The 27006-nt window shown below is 39.2% G+C and overlaps 1 protein-coding gene across 1 annotated transcript; it reads right to left on the bottom strand.

The window, feature by feature from the left end:
* Positions 1-704: 704 nt before the first annotated feature.
* On the bottom strand, positions 705-19491 carry LOC140239955 (F-box/WD repeat-containing protein 2-like). Its single transcript, XM_072319770.1, has 9 exons — positions 18976-19491; positions 16961-17163; positions 14803-14997; positions 13952-14085; positions 6139-6225; positions 3625-3803; positions 2735-2928; positions 1994-2132; positions 705-1011 (listed from the first exon to the last, which is right to left on the bottom strand). The coding sequence occupies exons 1-8, from the start codon at positions 19284-19286 to the stop codon at positions 2017-2019; spliced, it is 1419 nt and encodes a 472-aa protein (XP_072175871.1). The 5' UTR covers positions 19287-19491; the 3' UTR covers positions 705-1011; positions 1994-2016.
* Between the last annotated feature and the right edge of the window lie 7515 nt (positions 19492-27006).

Genomic DNA, 27006 nt, shown 5'->3' with positions numbered 1-27006 from the left:
ATGGAAGTATATAGGACGCATGAATACCTGGGAAAAATAGCTGATCACATCACCTTCATTGGTACTGTAATGCATAACACACTTATTCACTATCCACTACATGCGCAACCTGTTATAATGTATTACAAATCCCTACACAGGATCATTGTTCTCAAGTTCTCAGTTAAACCAAATATGTATAATGCAATGACAGTATCCTGCATCTTTATTAGATATTACTATTTCCTGTAAAAGTCAGACTTCAATAACTTACTGTCATCATCTGCATGCTGTGGGATACTCACCTGCATCTTTAACATACTCATTGTTGACTTTAACCCGTTGAGGACAGACTGATTTTTCCACAACACACATTTCCCGTAGACATCTGCCCGAGTATACTCCGGACTCGTCCTCAACAGGTTAAGACTCAAAACCTTTTTTTGGACTACATGCTACAGGACACTGATCCACTATTACAGCAATGTTTGACAAGATAAACGTTTTGCAATAGTTGACAATTAAAATGGTATTGACATGATATACTTGTCACTAAGTATGAGAGGAATAAACTATCAACTTCACAAAATATGAACTGTGCTGATGTAATGAACAATGTTTGTTGAAGAAACAAGTTCTTTTCATGGTGGCAAGTACAGACATGATAAATTGTTTACTATTCATCCACCTAATTTTACTCGGGTCTAAGCATACTGAGAAGGACATACGGATGTAACTTGCTAACACTGTATGCACATTGGAACATCTACAGAATACATCTTAGTGTCATGAACGAAGAATCTACGGAATTTCAACCTTCCGAGGGAGTCCTCCATCTTTGAGTTTTACTGCCGAAAGAAGAGGGCCAAGCATGTCGAACTGTAACCAATCCAGACCTCCTAGGGCGAGATGAAGGGTTGCATTAACTCACTACATAGGTGTATATACATCACTACAGCCGTGTTTGTCGCTGCTGGAGTACAAGGATTTCTAATCCTGACAAAGCACACTGTAGCAGCCACTGAACTTCACCTGTAAGAGACAGATATTGAAATAAATCATGCTGAGTGAATGTTGCATCTGCAAACTTCTTTGCACAAGCAAATAGGAAATATATCACTGGTCTCTTATCTCTCACAACGACAACTGCCCTCAGGATGCAAAATGAGGAAGCACATTATAAGCCGACAACAACAAAATAACTTTTAAAAGTCATATGATCAACAACCACCGAAATGCCTGTAATCTGCCCCTTTCTGATTATCAGTAGATTTGTCTTTCTTCTTTGTTGAAATTCCATGTGGGAATTTATCATAAACTGGACAATTCTTTCCTGGTAGGTTTTTTTTTTTTTTTTTTTTTTTTGGGGGGGGGGGGACATATTATATTTTCATAAGGTAAATATGAGGTAGACTTCATTGAAAAACCTCAGTCAGTGTTGTTGATCAAGGACATAGCTACCACAAATCAATACTGTGACAATAATCTTGAGGTAGACTCAAATCCTGCTACCGATTCATGTATGTTTCTTCAAAGTTTGGTGATATAAAACTACTAAACTAGAACATTACGAGTCATGCTTGAACAGCTTAAATATAGAGAAACTCCACTATAACAAGTTTGCTTTCAGCAAGGTACTGCTTTTAATGTGGTGAATTTAGCAGTCCTACTTTTCCATTACTATTTCACTGGTCTCTTTTTATGTAAGTACATTAACAACAGGATATGACTGCGAAGAAAATGGGAGAGGGTGGAGTTTCTTCTTCTTTGTGAATACCGTCCAACACCCCAATATAGGGGCCAACTGGACTAGGGGTATGCCGATGTTGAGAGAAGTCAGAAGTTAATTGTTTCACTCTTGAATGCTGTGGAGAATTGTTGTTTTGAAGGTATCTTTGTTTTTACTGTCTGTGGTTGTCGGCAAATTATTCCACTATATATGTGATGGTCCTTGGTATGGATGAACACTTGTAACAGTTTTAGTGATTGGGAAGTAGCTTGACCGTTTGCTCACCGTGAGTTGACCATCATCTCCTGTCATCTATTGACTGTCCTCCACCTGACCAGGTGTATGCTGTGGTCCGGCATACTAGTGGCAAAGACCAGGCCCTGTTCATAGTGTGGCATAAGACCACACAGCCAGCTCACACACCCTGTATTAGGATGGACATTAGACAAGATTTTTCTCATAAAAGGCATCATACATGGACATACATGCTTAACCAACATTCAATATCACAGACCACATACTTGTGTACATACAGATTGATTTAATATTATGGTTTCATATCTTGCTGTGGTCTCCCCTACACAGTTGTAGCATGAATCGTTTACGACGGGTGAATACTCTTCATTACTTTTAGATACTGAATTCTGGCTCATATTCAACTAAGTCATATATCGGATGACTTATCCCCAAAACTGAGGTTGAAGTGTCCAACTGGCACATGCACAATCTAACTGGAAAGAACCCTTTTACATTGGTCTTAACCCACTGAAGATGAGTCCTGAGATTAGTCGGGCAGGTGTCTACGGGAAATGTGTGTTATAGCAGAATTAGTCAATCCTCAATGGGTTAAATAGGCCCTGGGTTTTCAGAGTTCTTGATCAAAAGAGCGGTTGGCTCAACACATATGGAAATTGGCATTCGAGTGGACAACATTTCATTCCATTTCATTCCATTCCATTCCATTTCATTTTCACTCTACTACAAACCATCTGTAAAAGAAAAGAGCATGTCCCTAGCGACACATACCTGCAACAAAGTTTGAGCCCCTCTTAGAGCGTCGGTAGATGGGGAGTTTCCATGACGACATGACAGACTGGGTTTGGGTGTAAATGATGTGCAGGTTCTGAGGATCCAGACAGAGGGTGAAGACGCTGCCAGTGCCTACCAGAAAGGAGGTCCCTAGCTGGTAGGTGGGGGCCAGCTCTGGAGGGCTGATCAGTCTACCATGTACCCCAGAATGAGCACACAAACAATAAAAGTACAATGGACTCCTGTCATAATGAAATCCTTGGGACCAGCAGTTTTTTTTTTTTTTCCGCTACAGCTGTATCGAAATTTCTTTATAACTAAACAAATGAACAATAAAAAAGCATGAAATCCTCAGGACCAGCAGTTTTCTTTCGTTATATCGAAATTTCTTCATAAAACTGCAAACAAAAGAATAGTCATAAAAAACATAGAGCAGATAAGGTTACACACTGAATTTTCACTCTTAAACCAGAATTTTGCTATAACTGGGTTCATTATAATGGTACTGGACTGTACTGGAAAATTTGCATGACACTCATGCATGACATAGTGACGATATCTCATGCTGATATTTCATGAATAGCTGCAAACAAAGAATCTTAAGGTTGGATTGCTTGTTGGGTAAAGATGGAAAACTGGCACTAGATATATCAGATACAGTGTATGCTGTTAAAGAAGAAATGTCCCTGGCATGAAATTTTCAAGAATTGGACCAAACTGCCTCTTTCATTGCCACTGGCATTCAATGCATAACACTTTGATTTTGCGAATCTTGACACTTACAAAATTTGCAAAACTAAAATGCACACTATCATTTCTGGTTTTACAATAGTTTAAGATGCAGAAGTTATCATCCACACAAAAAAAGTGGCAGTGTTCAATCTCACCTTACTAGCTCCAGAGTCCTAAAGTCCCACAGCATGATACCAATGTCCGACGAGCAGGACACCGTCTTCCCATCAAACTGGAGTCTGGGGAGGAGAAGTTGCCCTCTAGAGTCCTCGCTGGGGTAGGTTAGCGTTGCCAGACAGTCAGTGTCTGAGGATGATTTGGATACTGGCCATACCTAGCAATAAAACATCCATGTGAAATAGAAACTACTAGAATATTTTCACGCCCATGATTTATATCAATCACACCTAGGAATAAAATGTTAATCTTAAAACAGGAATAAAACTTTGAAAATAATTCATTAGCAATCGCAGAAAACTTGGATACCGCCCACACCTAGCGATGAGATGTTCATTAAAGAAAGACACTGGTCAGGTATTTCATTAATTATACTGAGTCAGTGATATCACTACATTACAAAAGTCTTTTCTCTCTCTGAATGTATCATGTTGGTATGCTGGATACAGAAACAAAAGATTATCATTTTTATTAAAATAGAAGTGGGCTATAGAGGGTGACATTTTCAGAACATGCTCATCACACCTTAGTTTGATGACTTTTTGCCTACTGACACCATTTTTGAAAAAAAGAACGAAAAAAATGCAAAATCTGTGGTGCCCCGGCCGAAATCGTAAAAAATCCAAGATGGCCGCCATTTCGGCTTAAAAAATACATTTTTGGCCCTAACTCGGCTATTTTTTGGTCTATTGTGATGATTTTGGTGTCTATCCCCATGTTTTAGGGGTCAAAGAAATGGATTATCATGATAATTTTAGTGTAAAACCTAAGCTTCTACATGAAACTAACCTTTTTCCCATATTTAGGGTTAAATTTCCTTCTCCTTTACCCCTACCCCAACCGCCATTTTTTGCACTTTTTTCCGTATCTTTTTCAAGTCATGTTAACTACCATACTCTTAATAACAGGTTCTAGCAATCTGTTTTTTTTTTTTCTACTGACAATACAGCAAGAAATATACAAATAACTTACGGTATACATGTATGTGTCATGCCAATACTGGTAATGTGGCTGGTGCATTCAGAATGCATGATAACTGTGGAACCAGTATTGTACTGTATCTGCTTTATAGTGTCCAGTAACATTTTGGTCCTAAGACCTTTAACAATATAAATAAATAGATATGATAATAAATATTCCTTCTCCTTTACCCCTACCCCAACTGCCATTTTTTGCACATTTTTCCGTATTTTTTTTTTCAAGTCATGTTAACTACTTCCATACTCTTAATAACAAGTTCTAGCTATCAATATGGTGTTTTCTTGCAACAATACAGCAAGAAATATACGAATAACTTACATTATACATGGTTTACATATGTGTCATGCACTACAGGTCTGAATACCAAATGTTTATCAGCACTACAAAGCAGATACAGTATAAGCACTGGCTTCTGTTACAATGTACACTGTACCATGCATCCTGAATGCACAAGCCACACTATATACCGATATGTGCATGACACAACATTGTAATAACCGTTATGTAAACCATGTATAATGTAAGTTATTTGTTATTATTTATTGTTATATTTATTTATTTATATTGTTAAAGGTCTTAGGACCAAAATGTTAATGGACACTATAAAGCAGATACAGTATTTAATACTGGTTCCACAGTTACCATGCATTCTGAATGCACCAGCCACATACCAGTATTGGCATGACACATACATGTATACCGTAAGTTATTTGTATATTTCTTGCTGTATTGTCGGTATAAAAAAAAAAAACAGATTGCTAGAACTTGTTATTAAGGGTATGGTAGTTAACATGACTTGAAAAAAATGCGGAAAAAAAAGGGCAAAAAATGGCGGTTGGGGTAGGGGTAAAGGAGAAGGAAATTTACTCCTAAATATGGGGAAAAGGTTAGTTTCATGTAGAAGCTTAGGTTTTCCATTAAAATTATCATGATAATTCATTTCCTTGACCCCTAAAACATGGGGTTAGACACAAAAACCATCACAATAGACCAAAAAATAGCTGAGCTAGAGCTAAAAATGTCTTTTTAAAGCCGATACGGCGGCCATCTTGGATTTTTTAGAATTTCGGCCGGGGCACCCCGGATTTTGCATTTTTTTCGTTCTTTTTTTCAAAAATGGTGTCAGTAGGCAAAAAGTCATCAAACTAAGGTGTGATGAGCATGTTTTGAAAATATGACCTAAAATTGTCCCTCTATAGCCCACCTCTAATTAAAATGGAGGTCTTCTTTTGAAGTTTTCTTATGAATAATCCCTATCAATTTTGGTTAAAAAGCACACTTTCACTAACGCTATTTCACTGAATAAAAAAAAAAAGAAGAAAACAAATGAACATCATTGTAGTGACTCTGGCAAAAGCCAGCCAACAAATAATAAATGGATAACAGTTACGTTCCTGTTACAGCAACTGCCATTATTGGAAGGTATAAAATGTGACCAATAGATGTTTCTATGTAAATTATAATATATAAAAGTTTATGGGAAGGATCACAATGAAATACGACACCATTACCTTTATGCCTGTCTTGTCCATGCTAAGTATGACATGGTCTCCAGCTTTCACATTTTTTGAATCCACACTGGATGATTGTATTAGCACCTGTGTGGATGATGAACATAAAAGGACTATTATAACAACACAAAGAAGACATACATTCATAGTATGAAACTAGATATATCGCTACGGCGACTGATATGCCTCCGCCATAATGCATGGTTCTCCTAATAGGTCTATAGTACAATGTCTTGACAATGTGTGATGACAGTTTCACACAATTGGCAAAATATTAAAATGACAGGTTTGCCACAAATGTGCTGAATGTTCACTTTCCTAGAACTAGGTGCAATTGGATGATTGATTAAAAATGTCAGAGTGCAGGTATTTGGGGAACTGATGATTTTTACTTGACTTTTGACCCTTTTATAAGTTTATGCATTGAGTAATTTTAAAGGTATTGAGAAAAAGTATAATTTCAGTATCAAATGGGAAAATAGCATTATCTAAACCTGGCCTTTGACCTTTGACCTCACAGTTCCAAAGAGAATCACTGTTAGGTTGAACATGCATAAATATGTAAGTTTCATGATGATACCTTGAGTTACTTTTGAGATATGGAGGAAAAAGTGCAATTCAACACTTTCACTTGACCTTTGACCTTTTGGCAAGAAACTTCCCACAGAATATATATCGGGTAATATATGCATACATCAAGTTAAAAAAAACAAAAACCTTCAGGCATTGCATAACCATAAGGAAAATAGTGATATTTTGAGGAGTTGACCTTGACCTTTGACCCCCTGACCTTTGAACCATGACCCCCCAACTTCTCTAGATAATCACTGCCCATTGGAACAAGCATATATACTAAGTTCCATGAAGATACCTTGAACCATTTGCGAGATATGGAGAAAAACATGAATTTTCAACCTTTTTTTTCACAAAATAACCTGTGACCTTTGACCTTCGACCCCGTGACCCTAAAATTCAAACAAAGTATTATCCCCCCAGGATATACCCTCATACCAAGTTTGATGTAAAACCACCACACGGTTCTTGAGATATCGACAAAAACAAAATGGGACGGACGTACGTACAGACGGATGGACGACCCGAAAACATAATGCCTCCGGCCACTTCGTTGGCGGAGGCATAAAATAATTGGTCACGAAGCAAGGCCAGCGTCGCACACACAAACAGACCCTGTTAAATTTACTTTTCATGTATAAAGACGGAACAAGCGAGGGCACCATCACCAAAAACAATAGGCGTCTTCGTTTTACCATAACACACCTTCATGCCAAATTTGAAGATGATCTAAGAAGAACTGCAGCCAGTAGAGTGCTCACAAGAAAATCTCTGCGGCGGATGCGGCGCAACGAGGCCAAATCCATAGTATCCTCCGAACTCTGTTCGGGGGATACAATGAGTGGATGACCTATATGTCAACACTCAGCATACTTTCACACCCCATGATAGCATACTATGCAAATGATATGCAAATGAGTCCATTATGCCCATTGCATATGGATATGAAAGATTGCAAATACTGAACTAGAAATGTCGCTTTGGCGACTGGTATGCCTCCGCCATAATGCATGATTTTCCCAATAGGTCTAGATAGTACATGTGGACAATGTGTGATTACATTTTCACAAAATTGGCAAAATATTGAAATGACAAGTTTGTCACAAATGTGTTGAATGTTCACCTTCCTTGACCTAGGTTTAATTGGATGAATAGGAGAGCATGTATCTAGGGATTTAAGGACTTTAACTCGACTTTGACCCATTCATACATTTAGGCATTGAGTAATTTTCAAGGTACAGGTGTGGAGAAAAAGTGCAATTTCTGAATTGAATAGTAAATTGTTACCAGTTATATTGTTACCAGTATATGTATATACTATGTTCCATGAAGATACCTTGAACAATTTTCCAAGGTATGGAGAAAAAAAAAAAAGAAGTTTTAATATTTTTACTTGACCTTTTGACCTTTGACCTTTGACCTCAAGACCCAAACTTTCACCAGAGAATCTTAATTGGGTAATACATGTATACACTAAGTTTCAAGAAAATATCTTCAGGCATTCAATAGATATGGTGGAAATAGTGAAATTTTATGTATTTGACCCTGACCTTTTGACCTTTGACCTCATGACCCAAACTTTCACCAGAGAATCTTAATTGGGTAATACATGTATACACTAAGTTTCAAGAAAATATCTTCAGGCATTCAATAGATATGGTGGAAATAGTGAAATTTTATGTATTTGACCTTGACCTTTTGACCTTTGACCTTGAGCATGTGCACCCAAAAGTTGATAGGCACAACTTCACCCCCTAATACACATACATGCCAAGTTTCATTAGGATACCTCAACAGGTTTTGATAGTTACCTTGTCCACAAAATTCATTACAGACGGACGGAAGGACGGACGAAAGGACGGACGGACGGACAACCCGAAAACATAATGCCTCCGGCACCACTTCGTGGCGGAGGCATAAAAATGTGAAATACATTACACTTTGTATAACTACGTTCCTCTTTAACTGGAACATTTTCTCTGTGTGTACAGCTATAATTGTCATCTACAGAAACATTCAAATCCAAACTTCAAAACGTTACCTATTCCTCTCACACTGAGGACTATAATTGCAGTCTATAATGTTCGGAACAATTGTATTCTTTATCTGGTATGTGTTTGTCGTTGTTTGCCATTTTCTTCTCTGTTGTCATGCTTGAACATGTGTTATACAATGTATCTATCTTTTCATTTATGAAGCGCCATGAGCACTAAAAAGCGGACCTGTGCGCTATACAAGTAGCCTCTATTATTATTATGTTTATTATTATTATCATTGCTACTTCTACTACTATTACTACTACTACTACTACTACTACTACTACTAATAATAATAATAATAATAATAATACTAATTGAACTCTGCAATACATCTTGTAAAACTATGTCTGCTGATTCTTTAACTCCTTTACATGTATCAGTGTTTTTTTGTGAGTGAATATATGCTACTGTCATACGTACATTGTATAGTACATGTGTGAATAATGTGCACAGCTATTAATATTTACCAGGTGCCATATTTTTTCCTTTCATTGATTTCACATTTTTCACAGAGGAAGACATTCAAAACTACAGAAGCACTCTGACAGCGCAGACCTCCGCCAAGCATGCAGCTCATTTCCACCACTGATCTTGTTCTTCCATAGAAGTGATTTCCACCCATACATAGCATTGTGTGCCGAAAGTCGCCCAATTTCCCAATATAGAAGCCTTTGTTACGTCATAAACCCTCAGCTGCACGGTGCGCCTCGCCCTAGCAGAAACTAGAGCACGCACTAGTGCGCGCTGCAAACCTCAAATACGCGCAGCCTGAACTCCCAAGTTCATTGACCCTACCTGCCAAAATATCAAAAATCCTTCATAAATTCCTCCAAAATTCTCAGATCACTACCAAAATTTGATCATCTGTTACTTGTATCAATCTAAACCTTTCCTGCAAGTTTCATCCAAATTCGTTACCTACTTTTTGAGTTATTTTGCACACAGAGAAACTAACTAACTAACAAACAAACAAACAAACAAACAAACCAACGGTAACGAAAACATAACCTTCCCCCTGGGCGGAGGTAATAACACAGTAACAGCAGATTTGTGACTGAAAAAATCTACTTTATCTGCAGATTATCCTATCATTGTTTTGATAGCAGAAATTCTAAAGAATTTGATAGGGTTGGGGTTTTAGGTGGTATGGAATTGTTAAATGGTATTGTTAAATTCAAGTATCAGAATGGCTAATTACTTTCGACATCCAGCTGAATCCCTGCTTGGCAAACTGCTTGGCACACTCTCTTATTGCCACAAACTAGCATTAGACTATCATGAAAACATATGAGTGGGACTGTAAAGGACAGCAGCAATTCTGCTTAACCCACCACCTAGGCTTCAGTTTCTGTACCCGTTCACATGGGTGAACCGACATTTAAGAATTTTTAGCTGGCAGAAATGTATCAATACATTGCTTTGAAAGTGATTGCTATACAGAATCAGAGTGTATGTGAGTTTTGTCCTGGCAGCTCATATTATAGGATTAACAGTAGTTTTTGAATTCATGTTCATGGAATACAGCAGTGAACACAGAAATGTACACATGCACGTTACATGATCAGGAGTTGATATTTTCACATGTTGTTAGATTTGCGATTAGTACCCAGATTGGAGAATTCCCACAAATAACCCCAGGAAAACAGGTACGGTATGAAGTCTCATTAATAAAGATTGTCTTTGATGCATTTGAGGTGACAAAAAATGATGTCAAGTATCAAAACTAAATGCAATCGTAAAATTTGCTTTGTGCTTGCTCTGTGTTGTGGGCTGCTCAGGTGCAGCCCCGTCGCGATTTATACAGCGACTGGGCTGTGTATAGTTAGTGTACAGTGTATTTACATAATATGCACAGCCCTGTACAGTGTATTTACATAATATGTGTATGCACAGGCCTGTCACATCATTATCACAGCAAGTCATGACTGGTACTCTTAGTGGTCTCAGTGTACAGTGTCTTAGTGTACAGTGTCTTAGTGGTCTCAGTGTACAGTGTATTTACATAATATGCACAGCCCTGTACAGTGTATTTACATAATATGTGTATGCACAGGCCTGTCACATCATTATCACAGCAAGTCATGACTGGTACTCTTAGTGGTCTCGGTCTGGTGGCCCCTGGCTCCTGGCCACGGCTCCTGGCTCCTGGCCACGTCCCGGCCTTGGGCCTCGTGAGCCCTGTGGGCCCCTGGGCCACTGGGCCTGGGCCCACTTGGGCTATGGGCCCCTGGGCCTGGGCCCACTTGGGCTCTGGGCCCCTGGTTCCGGGCTAAGGCCCGTGGCCTTGGGTCCGGCCTTAGGCCCCGCCTTTGGCCCGGCTGTACTTTGTACATGGTCTATGTGAAATCAGGCTTGTCTGTAACTGTATAATTACAAATAATTACAAATAATCACAAATGATCAACAAGTCCATACTATGAATATATGAATATATGAATATATGAATATATGAATATATGAATATATACAATGTATGTGAATATATATATTATTATATATGAATATATAAATGTGATCAGGCATTCTGTTACGGCGTCAGATCTGCGGTCATTCATATATAACAAATTTTATGCATGTATAAATGGCATACATTCATGTGTACAGTATGCTACTTGATTGAACCAGCCAATGGAGAAAGATCACACCATTGAACAATACTTGAAAGACATGTACAGTTCAATGACTCATTGCTTGTTATTATGAACTCTGTAGAGGTAATCTACAGTTGGCTATCAAACAGAGCTTGTAAAACCATCAACAATTTATTGAGTTGGATTTGTGTGTGTGTGTGTGTGTGTGTGTGTGTGTGTGTGTGTGTGTGTGTGTTAGAGCTATTTGGCTTGTTTCCTTTGCATGCATCATCACAAATTCCCGAAGTCTGAATAAAGTGAAACCAAGACCTTCATATAGATGTGCTGCATTGTAAGGTGCTGGATCAGAGCACTACCATCAGATTGACACCATGGCGGGAATTGTGCTAACAGTGTACTATCCTTCCTGTGCATTTATGTTAAAGTGTACCAATACCCTGAAAATCACATTTTAAACTAGAAATGTCACTATGGCGACTGATACCTCCACCATAATGCATGATTCTCCCAATAGGTCTATAGTACAATGTCTTCACAATGTGTGATGACAGTTTCACATACAGTTGAACCTCTCTTATCCGGCCTCCCTTTATCCGGATCTCTCTATTATACGGATGCAATCTCGCCGTGATTTTTTTAAAAATAATTACGGGAGGAAAGAGGGATTCCCAACTCCTTGACAACTCCGACCCAAACACACATGAATTACATATTACTTCCAACATGATTAACATACATTACATTAAATTTCCTTCCAAATTGCTTACCTCCAGACATTTCAACATCCCCAAACATCCCCAAATGTAACAATGAAAAGGTTGCAGTATACACATTACTACATGTGGTACTACAATGGGCTACATCAGTACATGTGTATGTATATGTACATGTATAAAGCATTGAGTCTCCCGTATCTGGCCAAATCCCTTATCCAGATGAGCCCCGGTCCCGACTTGTCCGGATACGACAGGTTCAACTGTAACTGGCAAAATACTGATATGACAGGTTTGTCAGAAATGTTTTGAATGTTCACTTTCCTCAAACTGGGTTTGCTATAATTGTCTAAGAGTGCAGGTACACATATTTGGGGGATTGAGGATTTTTACTTGACTTCTGACCGACCCTGTTATAAGTTTATGCATTGAGTACTTTTCAAGGTATGAAGAAAGAGTGCAATTACAGTACAAAATATATATATTTTTTTCATTTAAACCTGACCTTTGATCCTTAACCTTTGACCTCTGGAAATTTCCTGGAGAATCTCCATTAGGTAATACAACATGTATATATTAAGTTTTAAAACTAATAATGCAAGCATTGAATATACACTAGTATATGAGGGAAACAGTAAAATTTTGAGGAGTTGACCTTGACCTTTGACCCCTGACTACATACTGACCCATGACCCCTAAATTCCCTGGATAATCCCTGCCAGTTAGTACATGCATATGTACCAAGTTCTATGAAGATACATTAAACCATTTGTGAGAAAAGTGAAATTGCAACATTTTCACCTAACCTTTGACCTTTTCACCTTTGACCTTATGACATGAAACTCTCTCTGGAGAATCTTTACGCAGTAGTACATGTCTACACTAAGTTTCAATAAAACACCTTCGGGCATTGCATAGATATGGGGGAAATAGCAACATTTTTAGCATTTGACCTTGACCTTTTGACCTTTGACCTCTTGCCAATGTCACTAAAATCTCCTCAACTAATTGCCCCATCATACATCATCCTTGGACCAAGTTTGGTGAAAGCTACTTCATCCAGTTTTGAGTTATCACGTAAACAGATAAATTCTAGGATTTGACCTTGATCTTTGACCTTTGACCTGTCCGATTTCACTAAAAAAACTAACATGTAATTGTCCCATCATACATCATCCTCAGACAAAGTTTGGTGAAATTTGCTCAATCCAGTCTTGAGTTATCGCGTAAACGGATAGAATTTCATGATTTGACCTTGACCTTTGACCTTTGACCTTTAGCCGATTTCACCCAAAATCTAATCAAGTAATTGCCCCATCATACTTCATACTTGGACTAAGTTTGGTAAAATTCCAGTCAATATTTCTCAAGTTATCGCGTAAACGAATGCGGACGGACGGACGGGCGTACGGACGTACGGACGTACGCACAGACAGACGGATAACCCGAAAACATAATGCCTCCTGCACCACTTCGTGGCGGAGGCATAAAAAAGTGAAAATTGCTTTGCATTATCTTAACTAGGTATCATCTTTATTTGTTGAATATTGTTTCAAAATTTACATTCAAACTAGTGGTAATTACATTATTGAGAGTTTCTACCACAACCTTGTAAAATATATTATTCATCAAGTTATTCATTTCTTTGCTGTAAGAGTGCAAATAGAGCCTTTACTGTTTCTTAATACTATATTTCATTACTTGTGTAATGGAGCATTTACTGCTTCTGTAACATCAAGTAACATCAATACCTGTCACAATGACTTGGGCAAGTATGATTGGAAAGTAGTCTACGACAGGGAGCATTAACACTTGGGCCAATCTTGTGGCTCTTTATTACAACCTGTCCACCGAGTCTACCCTAGAATGATTTACTGCATGACCCTCACTACTTTACCTGGATCACCCAGTCAGAGTGACCACTCAAGGTGGCCAGGAAAGCACCCTGGGTCAGTCTCCACAGCTTGACTGTCTCATCTGCTGAGCCACTGACCAATAGATCCAAGTCATCATCATAGTCTATGCTGAAGACTAGGGGATATAAATCAAACATAATCATATATTTACCTCAGGAACAACTCTTTGCTCTGAAGTGACCATCTATGGTAAATACTTGACCATACTATTAAACAATTGACACCATGAATGATTATATACAGTGATATAATATCAACCATCATTTTACCAAATACAATGTACAGTGGACCGAGATAGAAAGAAGGGGACCACCAGTTTTCTTGCATCATATCAAAATTTTGTTGCAATCAAACAAATGAACTGTAAAATCATTGAGCAGATGATGTGAGGCCTGAATTCTTACATCGTAGTAATTGGAATTTTGTTATAACCAAGTTCATTATCATGTGAGTGCATAGTACACCACTGGTTATCACGGTCTAATTAGCCTGGAATTCACAAACAGAATCAGACATTCAAACAAAACGGATCATTCCAAAACACTATACAGTGTAGATAGATGCCTTACTGTACATGAACCACAGTGTTTCAGTTTTAGAACCATTCCTTAACTTCAAAATCCAGACAGTATGTATTAACAAAAACTACAAGGTCAAGATCAAGGTGGTGGCCTAATATTTGGCTTTCCTAGACTGATGGTGACAAATGTAATCTTTCTTTCAAGAGCTCTCTCACACACACAAACAAACGAATGCAGTAGCATTAATTCTCAGCTCATTTCACACTTGAAAAATTAGCTGACGCCATTCATGTCAAGTTTCAAAGACTCACCTGCTCCTGAATGTCCAGAGTATTGCTGTAACCTTTGACCTGTCCTCAAATCCCAGCATGCCACAGTGTTGTCAAATGATGCGGTGATGACCTTCAGGTCGTCAAACTTGATGTCGGCTACTGTGTGAGTCTGTAGAACTTTCAGACATTTCCCACTTGCTACATCCCACAGACGTACTGTAAGATCATCTGAGCCTTTACCAAAACAAAAAACAAAAAAAAAGAATATTAAAAGGAAATGTGCAAACATTACTATGAGCAGGTAGAAAAGATGCTGGGGACCTGTTTCATAAAGCTGTTCGTAAAGTTACAAAAGAATTTACAAATGACTGAAATATGAAGGGCCAATATGTGTACCTTTTTTTTTGACAAAGTACGACTGTACGTCAATATTTCTATTTGGGCAAAAATACACTTTCAACTAAAAATGTGTGTTATTAAGAACGCCATTCTGCACACTTCAACTTTAGCTATTGGAATTAAAGATAATAAAAAGTTTGGGTACCTCAAAAGTGTCCTTGAATTTCCTTGTCTTAGTTTGTGTTTCAGGTTAAAGTACCTTTCATATAACTAACACTGTGAGACTTACTCGCCCCAAAGTGCTCTTATGTCTTAGTAATCATGTAATTAACTGCGACCAGCAGCCCCATACGCATAGCGACCAGTAGTCCCATACGCATAGCGTAATCGGGCTTCGCATTGTAGCATTCAGGATCATGACAGATTTAGTATCGCAGGGTAAATGTCAACTTAAAATCCCATAAATTCTTCAATTTGAAGACTTACCAATTAAGTTGAAGTATTGAAAACAGGCTTCGGGCAACGTTTGGTTCTGCCTATAGTCCCTTTCTGTTTGAATTGATGACTGAATGTGACTCGGTCGACAGGACCTCAGGAGAGCTACATACAGTACACTGAATACTACAGCCAGTGCATGCGAACACGTCGCATGCACACAAATTTCAAATCCATGAACGGATAAGATGTTTGTGTGCGCATGCGCTGGCCATGGTATCCAGTGTATGTAGCTCTCCCAAGGTCCTCTCGACCGAGTCACATTCAGTCATCAATTCGAACAGAAAGGGACTATTGGCAGAACCAAACATTGTTCGAAGCCTGTTTTCAATACTTCAACTTAATTGGTAAGTCTTCAAATCGAAGAAATTTTTGGATTTTAAGTTGACATTTACCCGCCATACTAATTCTGTCACGATCCTGAATGCTACAATGCGAAGCCCCATTACGCTATGCGTATGGGGCTGCTGGTCGCAGTTAGCTATGCGTACAATGGGCTGCACGCTGCTGGTCGCAGTCAGTGGTTTCGTACAATATTTATCGACGCTGTACAGCGTCGGCTCTGGTACGAAACCATTATTGCATGATTACTAAGACATGAGAGCACTTTGGGGCGAGTAATTCTCACAGACAACATACTTTAACCTGAAACACAAACCAAGACAAGGAAATTCAGGGAAGCTTTTGAGGTACCAAAACTTTTTATTATCTTTAACAATGCTTAGGAAACGCACTGGGCTTGCCATATTCAAGTCGTTCAAGTCGCAACTTTACGAACAGCTTTATGAAACAGGGCCACATAATTATTCAAATTAACACCGAATGGAAAATTCCTGATGTCTGTGGTTCAGGAAGAGAGCGTAGAAGTACAATGAACTTATCTTTTATCATGACTTGGTGGAAGAGGCTAATATTTAGTCAAATGTAGATCAAAACAGAAGACTTGCTTTGTGGTTAGTCAAACTTTGCAAGGATTAATACTGCTAAAGAATGAATCACATTGTCGAGATAATGTTTCAAAGGTCTTCTGAGGACTTTGTGAGAATTCAGTCTGCATACAGTCTTCACACTTTGCTCACTGCGGGGACACAGATCAAGACTTGTCATTTATTGGTGGTCACGATTTCAGGATTCCATGATATTCATTCCAGCGAGACTGCCTTCTACAATGTATGAAATATCTGCACACTAAGCCAAACCTAAATTCTGCCAACAAACATAACCCTAACCCTACACCCAATCCTCGCATCAAACAAAACCTAAAACCCTATCACAACCCTAACCCTAACCCTAAGTCCTTGGAGAAAATAAGACCAGAGCAATTGTCGCAGGAGCAAATATCGTGTCACCATTCCATGCCTACCTGATGCCACTTTGCCATCTCTGTAATGCAAGGAGTACACCCTGGCTGTGTGACCGTGGAGAGTGGTGCTGTCAAAGGCCGATCCATCTCGCAGCTGTTTCAACCGCCACAAGGCTTCCTGGTACACACTCTTCCAGTGAAGTCCGTTCTTGACTCCTCCTCCTCGCTGCTCTTCATCCTCTGGCACCTGGATACCAAGCACCCTGAGGTGAACGAAAAAAACGCTCACGTGATGCCTACTTCCTCAATGGTGCAAAACGAACCCAGTAAACATGCATAGTGTATTTACAACTCTTAATCTTACGCCTAGTGTATTTCATATTAGTCTGGTAAAACTTTAAACACACAGTTGAAGAAGACAGTATTGTAACATGCAAAAAAGTTTTTTTTTTTTTTTTTTTTTTTGTAAAAGGAGTTTAACAACAGTAACAGATTATGGTAAATTTTTGGAGCATTCTCTGAGACTCATAAAAAGTAATGACCTTTTGAATGTTGGCAGGCCATCTGAAATAGTATTTGTGACCCAGCATCACAAAACCAACAAAAAGTCGCCACATATGGATTTTTAGTTTAGGACAAATTCTTAAAGAGCAAACTCTAAGCTTTAAAAGGATGTATAACCCAATTCAAATGGACTCCCCTAACCTATCTAAATACTAGAAAGAAAGCACACACTCTGGAAAAGTGTGAACTGAGAAAAGAGGCTCTTAAAGGGACTGTACACTACTGGTTGAGGTGGGGATTCATGTTTTGAACATTCCTAAGTGAGATAATGAAAAGCCTTTTATGAAATATGAAAGAGCATGTAATTTTAAGAAGGATTCAACATTTATTTGATGAAAAATGGTTTTCAAATGGCTGAGATATCCAAAAAAAGTGCTAATAATAAAAGGCAACATGCCACAACTTAGGATTTCTTTGTTTCACCTTGTTTTTGGATATCTCAGCCATTTCAAAACCGATTTCCATCGAATAAACTTTTGGTACCCCTAAGAACTGCATGCTCTTTGGCATCTCATAGAGTGGTTTCTGAATATCTCGCAAAACATTAAAAGCTAAATCCTCACCTCGACCAGAACTGTACACACCCTTTAAGTACAAGGTCTATTCAAGCGCTTAATCTTTTTCAAGCCGTGCTAGCTGTGCAGTGAAAGGGACAAAACAGAGGAAGTAAACCACAGGAGCAAGAACAATGAAAGGATTATCAGATTATAAAGCTGAATTTGAGCATGTTCTATTAACACATTCTGTCCATGATTAATGCCAACTTTCAAAGCAGTAGAGTTATCTTTTCAAAAGTTATTAGACTTGAAAGTGAAAAGTGTGTAAAGGATTTTCAAGAAATGAAAAGGGGACTCTAAGACATACAATGCACCTGATCATTCTATTCTCCCCCAAAATGGGTTGTAGAAAAACTGCTGAAAACACACTTTCCCATTCATGTTATGGTCCCAAACTTAAGAATAATGTAGAAGAAGGATCACTCTTTCAGAAAATATCAAAAACTCAAGATTGACTTGGTTGACCCGCTTCACCTTTTTTTTTTGACTCAGTCCTCACGTAAAATCAAGGGGTGCGACTTTTTGTGCATTTTGTGATGCACGGTCACATTTAGTGAGTATCTGGAATTGAGCACAGGTTTTGTGACAAGATGGTTGTGACAATGTTTGCGTAAATGAGTAATGTTACTTTACCCTCTAGCATCTACAGGGTCTTTACAAAGTCATCCCAAAGCACTGAATGAAGTTTCATTCAAAGTTCACATTATTTTGCATGGTTTTATAAACATGGCAAATCTATGCAGATTAATTGAAGAGTACAGGAACCACAAATTATACAAAAGACACACACATTATACTTCTATATTTCAACACCCTATGCGTACAAAGGCACAAGATCAAACGGATTGGAGAGAAACATGCAGATGAACAAAGGGTGACCATAGGTAGGTAGCTCAGTGATATTGTAAAGGGGGTACAGGTGGTCAAAAGGTTACAGAATTCAAACACAGACACCTGCAAGCTTGCTGCCAGGCCTCAGTGCACTCAGTGACCATCTTATTCCAGTGATGGCTGACCCTACAGCAGTGGCCTAGTGAGATGGGGTCCAGCCATGAGAGCAGGTAGCTGGCCAGCTCCTTGGGCAGCAGCCGAAGGAAGTCGCGCTTGAGGAGACCCTCCAGTTTGGTGGAGAGGTGCCGGAGCTGGACGTCTCCGCATGAGGCAATGAGGCAGTCTAAGGTGGCACATCGCTGCCCGTCAGTCAGCTCGTGAACAAAAGTCTTTTCAGTCTGGGCCTGCCACTGCTCAAATTCTGGCCAATCCATTGGTTTACATGTGTTGTGGCTCACTTGTGTATTTGATCATTTTAGCATGAATAAACTGGTCTCTTTTCCTTTCCTCTTCTTGTCTAATTCCTGCAAAGTTTGCAACAATGCAATTTGAGAGGACAGCTTTGGATCTCCTTTCCCCACAGAATGGAACTCATATCAGTCTGCACTTTGTACAGTACTTCCACTCAATTGGTGGCTTTGAGATCTACAAAAATATTCAAAAGGGAAATAGAAATGAAAAGTTATTGTGTCAGTGATATCAAAGTAGATTTCAACAGTCGACTAAGACACAAAATTGACAAGATTTTCATAAAAATTCTGTTCATTCTGATAGATTTGAAGAAATCTGTAACTGAAACCTGACATCAGCACACATACATTGTAGATCCTAAATGTCTGTTCAAAAATATGTGTTGCACAAAGTCTAAACATCTGTAGAGCTACACTGTACTGTATATTAAACTTGCATAAAGGTTTATCTGTGAATCTTTTTGCCTTTTAAAGTTTTCTGTCATGTTACTGTTGTTTTTTTATTCTTACCATTAAAATATGAAACAGCAGACTACCACCACACTTAATGACTTACACATGTAGCTGTACCTGCACACTCTATCAAAACTTTCCGGGTGGCTGTTTGATATTATATCTATAAATAGAAAGATGTACTGTACAATGTAGCCCACTGCTAGATTCCACTTCCCGGCTAACTAACCAGTAAACCGCAAGCAGCACGCAGCACCCATCACAGTATGCTCCAGCTCTCTGACTCTAGTATCACTTTTTACTGTAGCGTAGGCATGGCATGGAATGGTAGGCCTTCACACTTTGATAATGGTCAGGCATATAAATAATGCACTAACTTGTTAACTGTGACGAGCCAAGCCCGAGCGCTTCGCGTTTGGGTCCTCAATACAACTGTGTGAAGGAGTGCCCCAGGGTTAATAACCGATAATGCACAACCGAACCATAACCACATGTTGATGTATTTTCACTGTCGGCTTATGACCAGGAGACCACACATGCACCCCATTCGAGCTAGGCGGTCGAGTAGGCCTACTACGGTACAGCTAGACAGCATTACCCCAGAGTAAGCATTAGAGCCCGTCTACACCCATTATCGTAGTGATTACAACAACCAGAATCAATTCTTCAGTGCTTGTCTTATTAATCTTTTCATTCTATTAGTTCTGCTATTGGACAACTTCCTCACAGTTTAGTAAAGTTCATCGGGTAGGCTACTACCACATCACTTGACAGAAAGATCGGTCTGTATCTGGTCGTCGGGGAAATGTTCCACGGAGACTGCGTCTGGCTTCACGGATCCCCTCCTACGGAGGAGAGCGATAACGTCAAAAAATAAAAGACTCCAGCTCCGGACAGACGGATCTTTCTATCTACCACATCACCTAGTAATAGTATTCACGTACACGTAGATTGTCTACCGTACGTACAACGTAGAGTCAACAAGGTAAAATTTTATAGTAAACTGCAGTTTACCACTTTATAAAACTATACGTAAATATACACATATGGGACCGTCAACTAGAAATGGCAGGGTTAAAGACCCATTTGCATTTGTTAATCAGGATTTCAAAGGGATAAAATAACATATCACAGAGCAATACAGCCTCAAACACAAAATCAAACAAGTGACATACCAAAAATGTGGCTCCTTTACGGTCAACTGTGGTAATTTTTATCAGCAGGTCTCTGGAAAATTAGCTGCCTACATGTAGCCTCGCTCGCTCGGCTTCTGACGGAGAGATGTTGCGATTGCTTTTCAAGAAGACGCACTGAGGTTGTACGAAATTAATCCAGCTCAGTTGCACTCGAGCGCGCTGTAGCGCTAGCTAGCTAGCTGCTCTGCCCGCGCAAGCAACGCGGGCAGAGCTGGAGCTGGCTGGCTCCATGGAAAAGGATGAATCTCTGGAAATCTGATCGCAGAGAATAAACAAAACAACACAAAACAAAAAAACAAAAAACACACAAAAACGATGATAAAACTACAAACTAGTGCTGATGTTGCATAGCTAATTATTGTTCGGATACTGCGGTGTAGTAGGAGATTTGTGAGGTGTGGTTTGCTGTTTTTTTTTTTTGTTTTTTTTTTTTTTTTTTGGGGGGGGGGGGGGTTGTTTTGTTTTGTTTTGTTTTTTCCGCTTGCCAGCCGATTTGGAGAGAGAATTGACATTGGGTCAATCCCCCAACTCCCCTTGATCCGCCCCGATGGCGCTGGTCCTGGTAGTGTTGTTCTTTTAATCCATTTGTAGGCCTATAGTAGTGATGTGGGTAGCCCGAGCGACTGTAGGCTGTGTAGGTGGGAGCATCCCACGAGACCGACACCCACGAGTATACGGTCCACGAGACCGACATCAATAATAGGTCCATGAGTCATACAGCCCACGAGTTATACGGCTCAGGAGTCATACAGCCCATCAGTTCGACACTACGCACAAAAGGCTCATGAGACCGACACTAAGCAAACATAGCCCACGAGACCGACACTAAGCAATATAACGGCTCATGAGACCGACACTAAGCAAAGAAAGCCCACGAGACCGACAGTAGGCAAAAAAGGCCCACGAGACCGACAATAAGCTAAAAAGGCTCACGAGACCGACACTAAGCAAAGAAAGCCCACGAGACCGACAGTAGGCAAAGAAGGCCCAAGAGACCGACAGGATAAACAGCGCCATCTACATGTCAATCACCTGTACAGGGTGTTCCATGAACGGAAAAATAACATACTGGCGGGTGTAATTTCGTAACGCTATCAATTGAAAGATGGTGACCATCTACATCATTATGAACGTCATCAAATATGTATTTCTACATACTTCTGGGGGGGGGGGCAAGTGTGTCAGGGAGCGACATTGTTATCAAGCAGAAAAATTGAATTGTATTCTTCATGCCCCCGCTCCCCCCTCCCAAAAAATTGAAGAATTAGTATTCTTCATCCCCCCCAAAAAAAAACACAAATGAATTTAACAGAGGACAATAACGATGTATGAATTAATTTTAGAGCATTGATAATGCCATCGTGCTATCTTTAATAGGCTTTCCCAGTTTTTAGCTAGAAAATGGACAAGATATAAATTTTACCTCTTCTCTTTCCCGATGCACTAGTTACTAATTCTATTTCAGATATTCTACCCTCCTGCTTTGACGTTTTGCAGTAAGATCTATCTGTAATTTTCTCTGTAACTATAATGTAATTCTACTGATTAAAACGTTTTATATCGTAGGGATTCACCTCAATTTTGTGGCTTGTGTTATTCTCCTCCGAACAGTATATTTTATCGTGAAATACAATAGCTGTTTTCATGGATGCATCTGGGGTTTTTTTCCGAATCCCTAACGCTACCTTTATAGACGATTACGTTATTTTTTATTTTTATTGATACTAAATCAACACCCTCGCAGGTTTATTGTGGAAAGATCTGTTACACACTTTTACTGTACTTGGTTCATTTTTTTTCCACAAACAAACACCCATGCAAACACAATTAAAGATCCTGATCATTTCGGGGGGGGGGGGGGGGGGCAACTGATGGGGTTACACCCTGCCGGAGATGGCAACTCTTCTTTTCCATCTCTCATATCTTCCTATGCTATTATCAGGACACCCTATACAATTTATTGGTCTCGAGGTGGCGCTGTTTATCCTGTCGGTCTCGTGGGCCTTCTTTGTTTAGTGTCGGTCTCGTGAACCTCTTTTGCGTAATGTCGGTCTCGTGAGCCTTGTATGCGTAGCGTCGGTCTCGTGGACCTTTTAAGTGTAGTGTCGGTCTCGTGGGCTTTGTTTGCTTACTGTCGGTCTTATGAGCCTTTTGTGCGTAGTGTCGGTCTCGTGAGCCGTATAAATCCTGGGCTTATTTTACTTGATGTCGAACTCGTGGGCTTTATTTACTCAGTGTCGAACTCGTGGGCTGTATAACTGGTGGGCTGTATGACTTGTGAGCTGTATGACTCGTGGGCTGTATGACTTGTGAGCTGTATAACTTGTGGGCTGTATGACTCGTGGGTGTCGGTCTCGTGACGTGCACCCGTGTAGGTAATCCTATAGTTATGATGTGGGCAGATGGGTACTCGAGTACTATAGTATACCTCCATAATGCATGGCTGCGGATGAGGTGTGTCGTTTCGTCGTGGAGGTCAGTGGAGGCCTACTGATGATGGAGGAGGCATAAGCCAATTAGGTGGTACATTTTCATATGGGTCAATATAACAATGCGACTTAAACACTTTCAATTTTCCAGGCGTAATGAAGAAGAACTCTTTTGATTAAAAAAAAGGGGGGGGGGGAAAGTTCATCTTTAAAATCTATATAGCAATTCAGTGCCAGCTAGGTAATATGGATTCGTGATTTATTGGGAAGTTTTTAAGCTGTTTCACTATAGTACTTAATATTTTAACTTACTTTACTTCTTTGATGATAATACATTATAATGGCATTTCACTACGCTCTGTTTGGAGTGCTGGAATTGTAGGGGAGGTCGAAAAATGTTGTTCCTATGCAAATTTTTAATGACCTTGATTACAGGACAAGATCACCTTCTAAGTACATGCAGCAATATTGTTAGAACACACTAGTAGTGAAAGTTTGGGAAAAATCAGACAATCCGTTCAAAAGTTATGAATTTTTAGATTATCTGTGCAGTCACCGCTGGATGAGAAGACTACTTCGGTGCATGATGTCGCGGATGCGTACAACGATATAAGAAAAATATAAAGAGAATTTCACAAAATTTAATTATTTGAATAAAGTGCACATTTCCTCAACCTGAAGTTGATGTATCTCCCTGCCTTGCTGAAAGAGGCACGTACATAAAGTGTTCTAATATCATGCGAGAAAAGTGAAAATATGTTGAATTTTCTTTATGTTTCTTTATATCGTTGTACACATGCGACGTCACAAGCTATATAGTAGTCTTCTCATCCAGCAGTGACTGAGTAAAAACTTTAAAATTGCATGACTTTTGAACGGGCTGTCCAATTTTCCTCAAACTCTCACTGATGTGTTCTACTATAACATTGCTGCATTCACTCAATCCACATGTCTATGAAGGTGGACTTGTCCTTTAAAAATGGTTTTGACGAGTCATAAACTTCACAACGTAATTTCACGTAATCTAAAACAGGTAAGGAGACAGAGACACAGGTGATGAGAATCATAGAAACGGTACCACAAATTATAACCCCAGTCGGAGCAAAAAAAGCATCAAAAATGTATTCTTTTTATACATCTCATTTTAACACATGTATTGTCTATATCAGCTGTCTATAGGCCTATGGAATTTCCATGAGAGATGCGAGTCAAAGATAATTGGGGGCTGATATCGTGCCAGGGGCCCCGCTGGGAATTGATTTACAAGAAAAGAATACCCTTTATTCTTACCTGTCGTCTCATCTGGCTTCTTTCATCGCTATATATTATAATTAGTTCCTATTATTATAACAACTTTTAAAGCAAAAGAATACCCCTTATCCTCAAATGTACTCTTTCATCTATAGCTCCATCACAAGGCCTATACATTGCATTAGCATGATGAGGGGTGGATTCTTTATTTTCGGAGATTTTTAAAGTTTTTGAGTGTGTTTGCCTGTATTGCATGTTCAGTGATAGTCATGCAGCTACATTACCGACATTTCTCATCCCCATATTCTCGTATATAAAGCGACATTTTTTTTTTAGTGTGTTTTTATACATTGTAGGACCTGCTTTTCCCACGTGTTTAGTAGCTACAACGAGAGCTCAGTTTACACATAATCTTAAAATTCATCGTGAAACGGAATCTGATGACGTGAAATCATAGACAACATGGATGCCTAATACATGTAAAGTTACTATTATACGCGATGAAAACTGATCGCCGGACAGCGTGATAATACATCATGACCTTATATAAATTCAAGAAAATTCAGACTTTTAATGTGATGTAGAAGTTTTATATCATTCGCTCACAATCATTTCTTTGCGACAAATACAACACATAGTAGAAAAAAATATATATACCAAGAATCATACAAAATGCAGGAAGCAAATAGAAGCATCCAGATAAACTATGTACGTACAATATTATTGATAGGCCTGCCGATGTGGAAAATTGGACATTCATGCCCATTCATTGACCCAGTTACTGTGTAGTATATTCTCAGAAACAGATAGTTTACTCCTTTACAATCGACCAGTATACATGTATATAATAATATGCCTTACACTTCGACAAGTTAACTGTTGGAAAACAACAGCAACAAAACCTACATAATGATTTACGTCTCTGTCTCATGAAGCCGTTTTTTTTTTCATTTATGTTCCTAAAATAACCTAGTTCATAGATTGAATTGAAAATATAATTACTCATTTAACCTTAGATTACGTCATAGAATCATGGCATGTGTGATTTTGACGGATTGTGGAGCCGGGAAATGTGCAAACGCCGGGAAATGTGCAAACGCCGGGAATTGTGCAAACGTCTCGCCGGGAAATGTGCAAACGCCGGGAAATGTGCAAACGTCTTGCCAGGAAATGTGCAAACGCCGGGAAATGTGCAAACGTCTCGCCGGGAAATGTGCAAATTTCATCAACGGGAAATGTGCAAACATGACGCCGGGAAATGTGCAAAAGTTCAATTTTGCCGGGAAATGTGCAAAACGTCGCCGGGAAATGTGCAAATCATTTACTTTAGCGATATTGTGTATAAAGATAGTAGATAAACTCCATATCAAAACTGCCCATGAACTTCCACTATTTAGATTTTCTAAATGAAATCCTTGACAGATTTTCAACAAAGTTGGCAGGTAGCACGATTATGGCAATGGGATCTCAATTTGTTTATATAGCAGCCACCCCCCCCCCCCGAAAAAGGGGAGGGGGGCTCAATTAAGTCCCAGAACTATGGTATTATCGAAATTCTTCTTGTATTATATAACCAAATAAGAATGAGCTAGGATGGTTTTTTAACCCTAAAGGGGCCGGACTTTTTTGGCTATGCTCAGACCGGGGGGGGGGGGGGGGGGGGGGGGAAGGGGGATGGATTACGCCCCCCCCCCCCCCCCCCCATGAGATCTCGGCCATTGTGGTGCGATAGCGATGAAATTTCTCATGCGTGAGACCCACGTCATAATCTAAGGGATTGTGTCATAAGATTTTGTGAAACAATCAATTTCTAATTTTAATTAATTAATTATGCAAATTAAGCTCAAGATGATGTTTTAGCCTAATCAAAAGCATTGAGAGTCTAATTTTTGATCTGTAAATCTGTTTTTGCATATTCAACAATTGTACCTCACAAAAACTTCCAAAACTCATTTCAATTCTTATCTATTTCATTGTTTTCAGAATTTCTTTTGTATTTCGTTGTTTTTCAACTTTTGTTTTTTCTTTGTTTTTTCATTGGAAATTGTCACTGACCACTCTTCTACCATAATTAGCACAAAATTAATAAATGAAAGTGATTAATTGTAAATATAATCAGGTTTCTATGACTTTCATGACAGAACATTGTTTTCCATAGGAAACGTACACAAAATCACAAAATCGTGCCCGTTTTGGGGCGACATTCCGTTACAAAAATGGGCGTGGCTTCGCAACAGTATGCGCGGACGTTGCAAATTTGGTCTCAAAAGTTGCGCGAGACTTGAACAAAGAAAATGAAGAAGCCTCGCGACGAGGCCTTCTCGCGTTACAGATTTATAGCGCGAAACGTCGAGG

This window comes from Diadema setosum, chromosome 16, assembly GCF_964275005.1.
Source record: "Diadema setosum chromosome 16, eeDiaSeto1, whole genome shotgun sequence".
NCBI classification, from domain to species: domain Eukaryota; kingdom Metazoa; phylum Echinodermata; class Echinoidea; order Diadematoida; family Diadematidae; genus Diadema; species Diadema setosum.
The sequence above is the reverse complement of the archived record's forward strand: the minus strand, read 5'-3'. Positions and strand labels throughout refer to the sequence as shown.

What these genes read in the sequence shown, in the direction of transcription:
- LOC140239955 (XM_072319770.1), bottom strand. Translation starts at nt 19,286, where the DNA reads ATGGATTGGCCAGAATTTGAGCAGTGGCAGGCCCAGACTGAAAAGACT. An exon ending in CTCTGGACATTCAGGAGCAG is followed by an intron (nt 14,086 to 14,802) that starts GTGAGTCTTTGA and finishes TATATCCCCTAG; the next exon opens with TCTTCAGCATAGACTATGAT. An exon ending in ACTCTGACTGGGTGATCCAG is followed by an intron (nt 6,226 to 13,951) that starts GTAAAGTAGTGA and finishes TCATCCACACAG; the next exon opens with GTGCTAATACAATCATCCAG.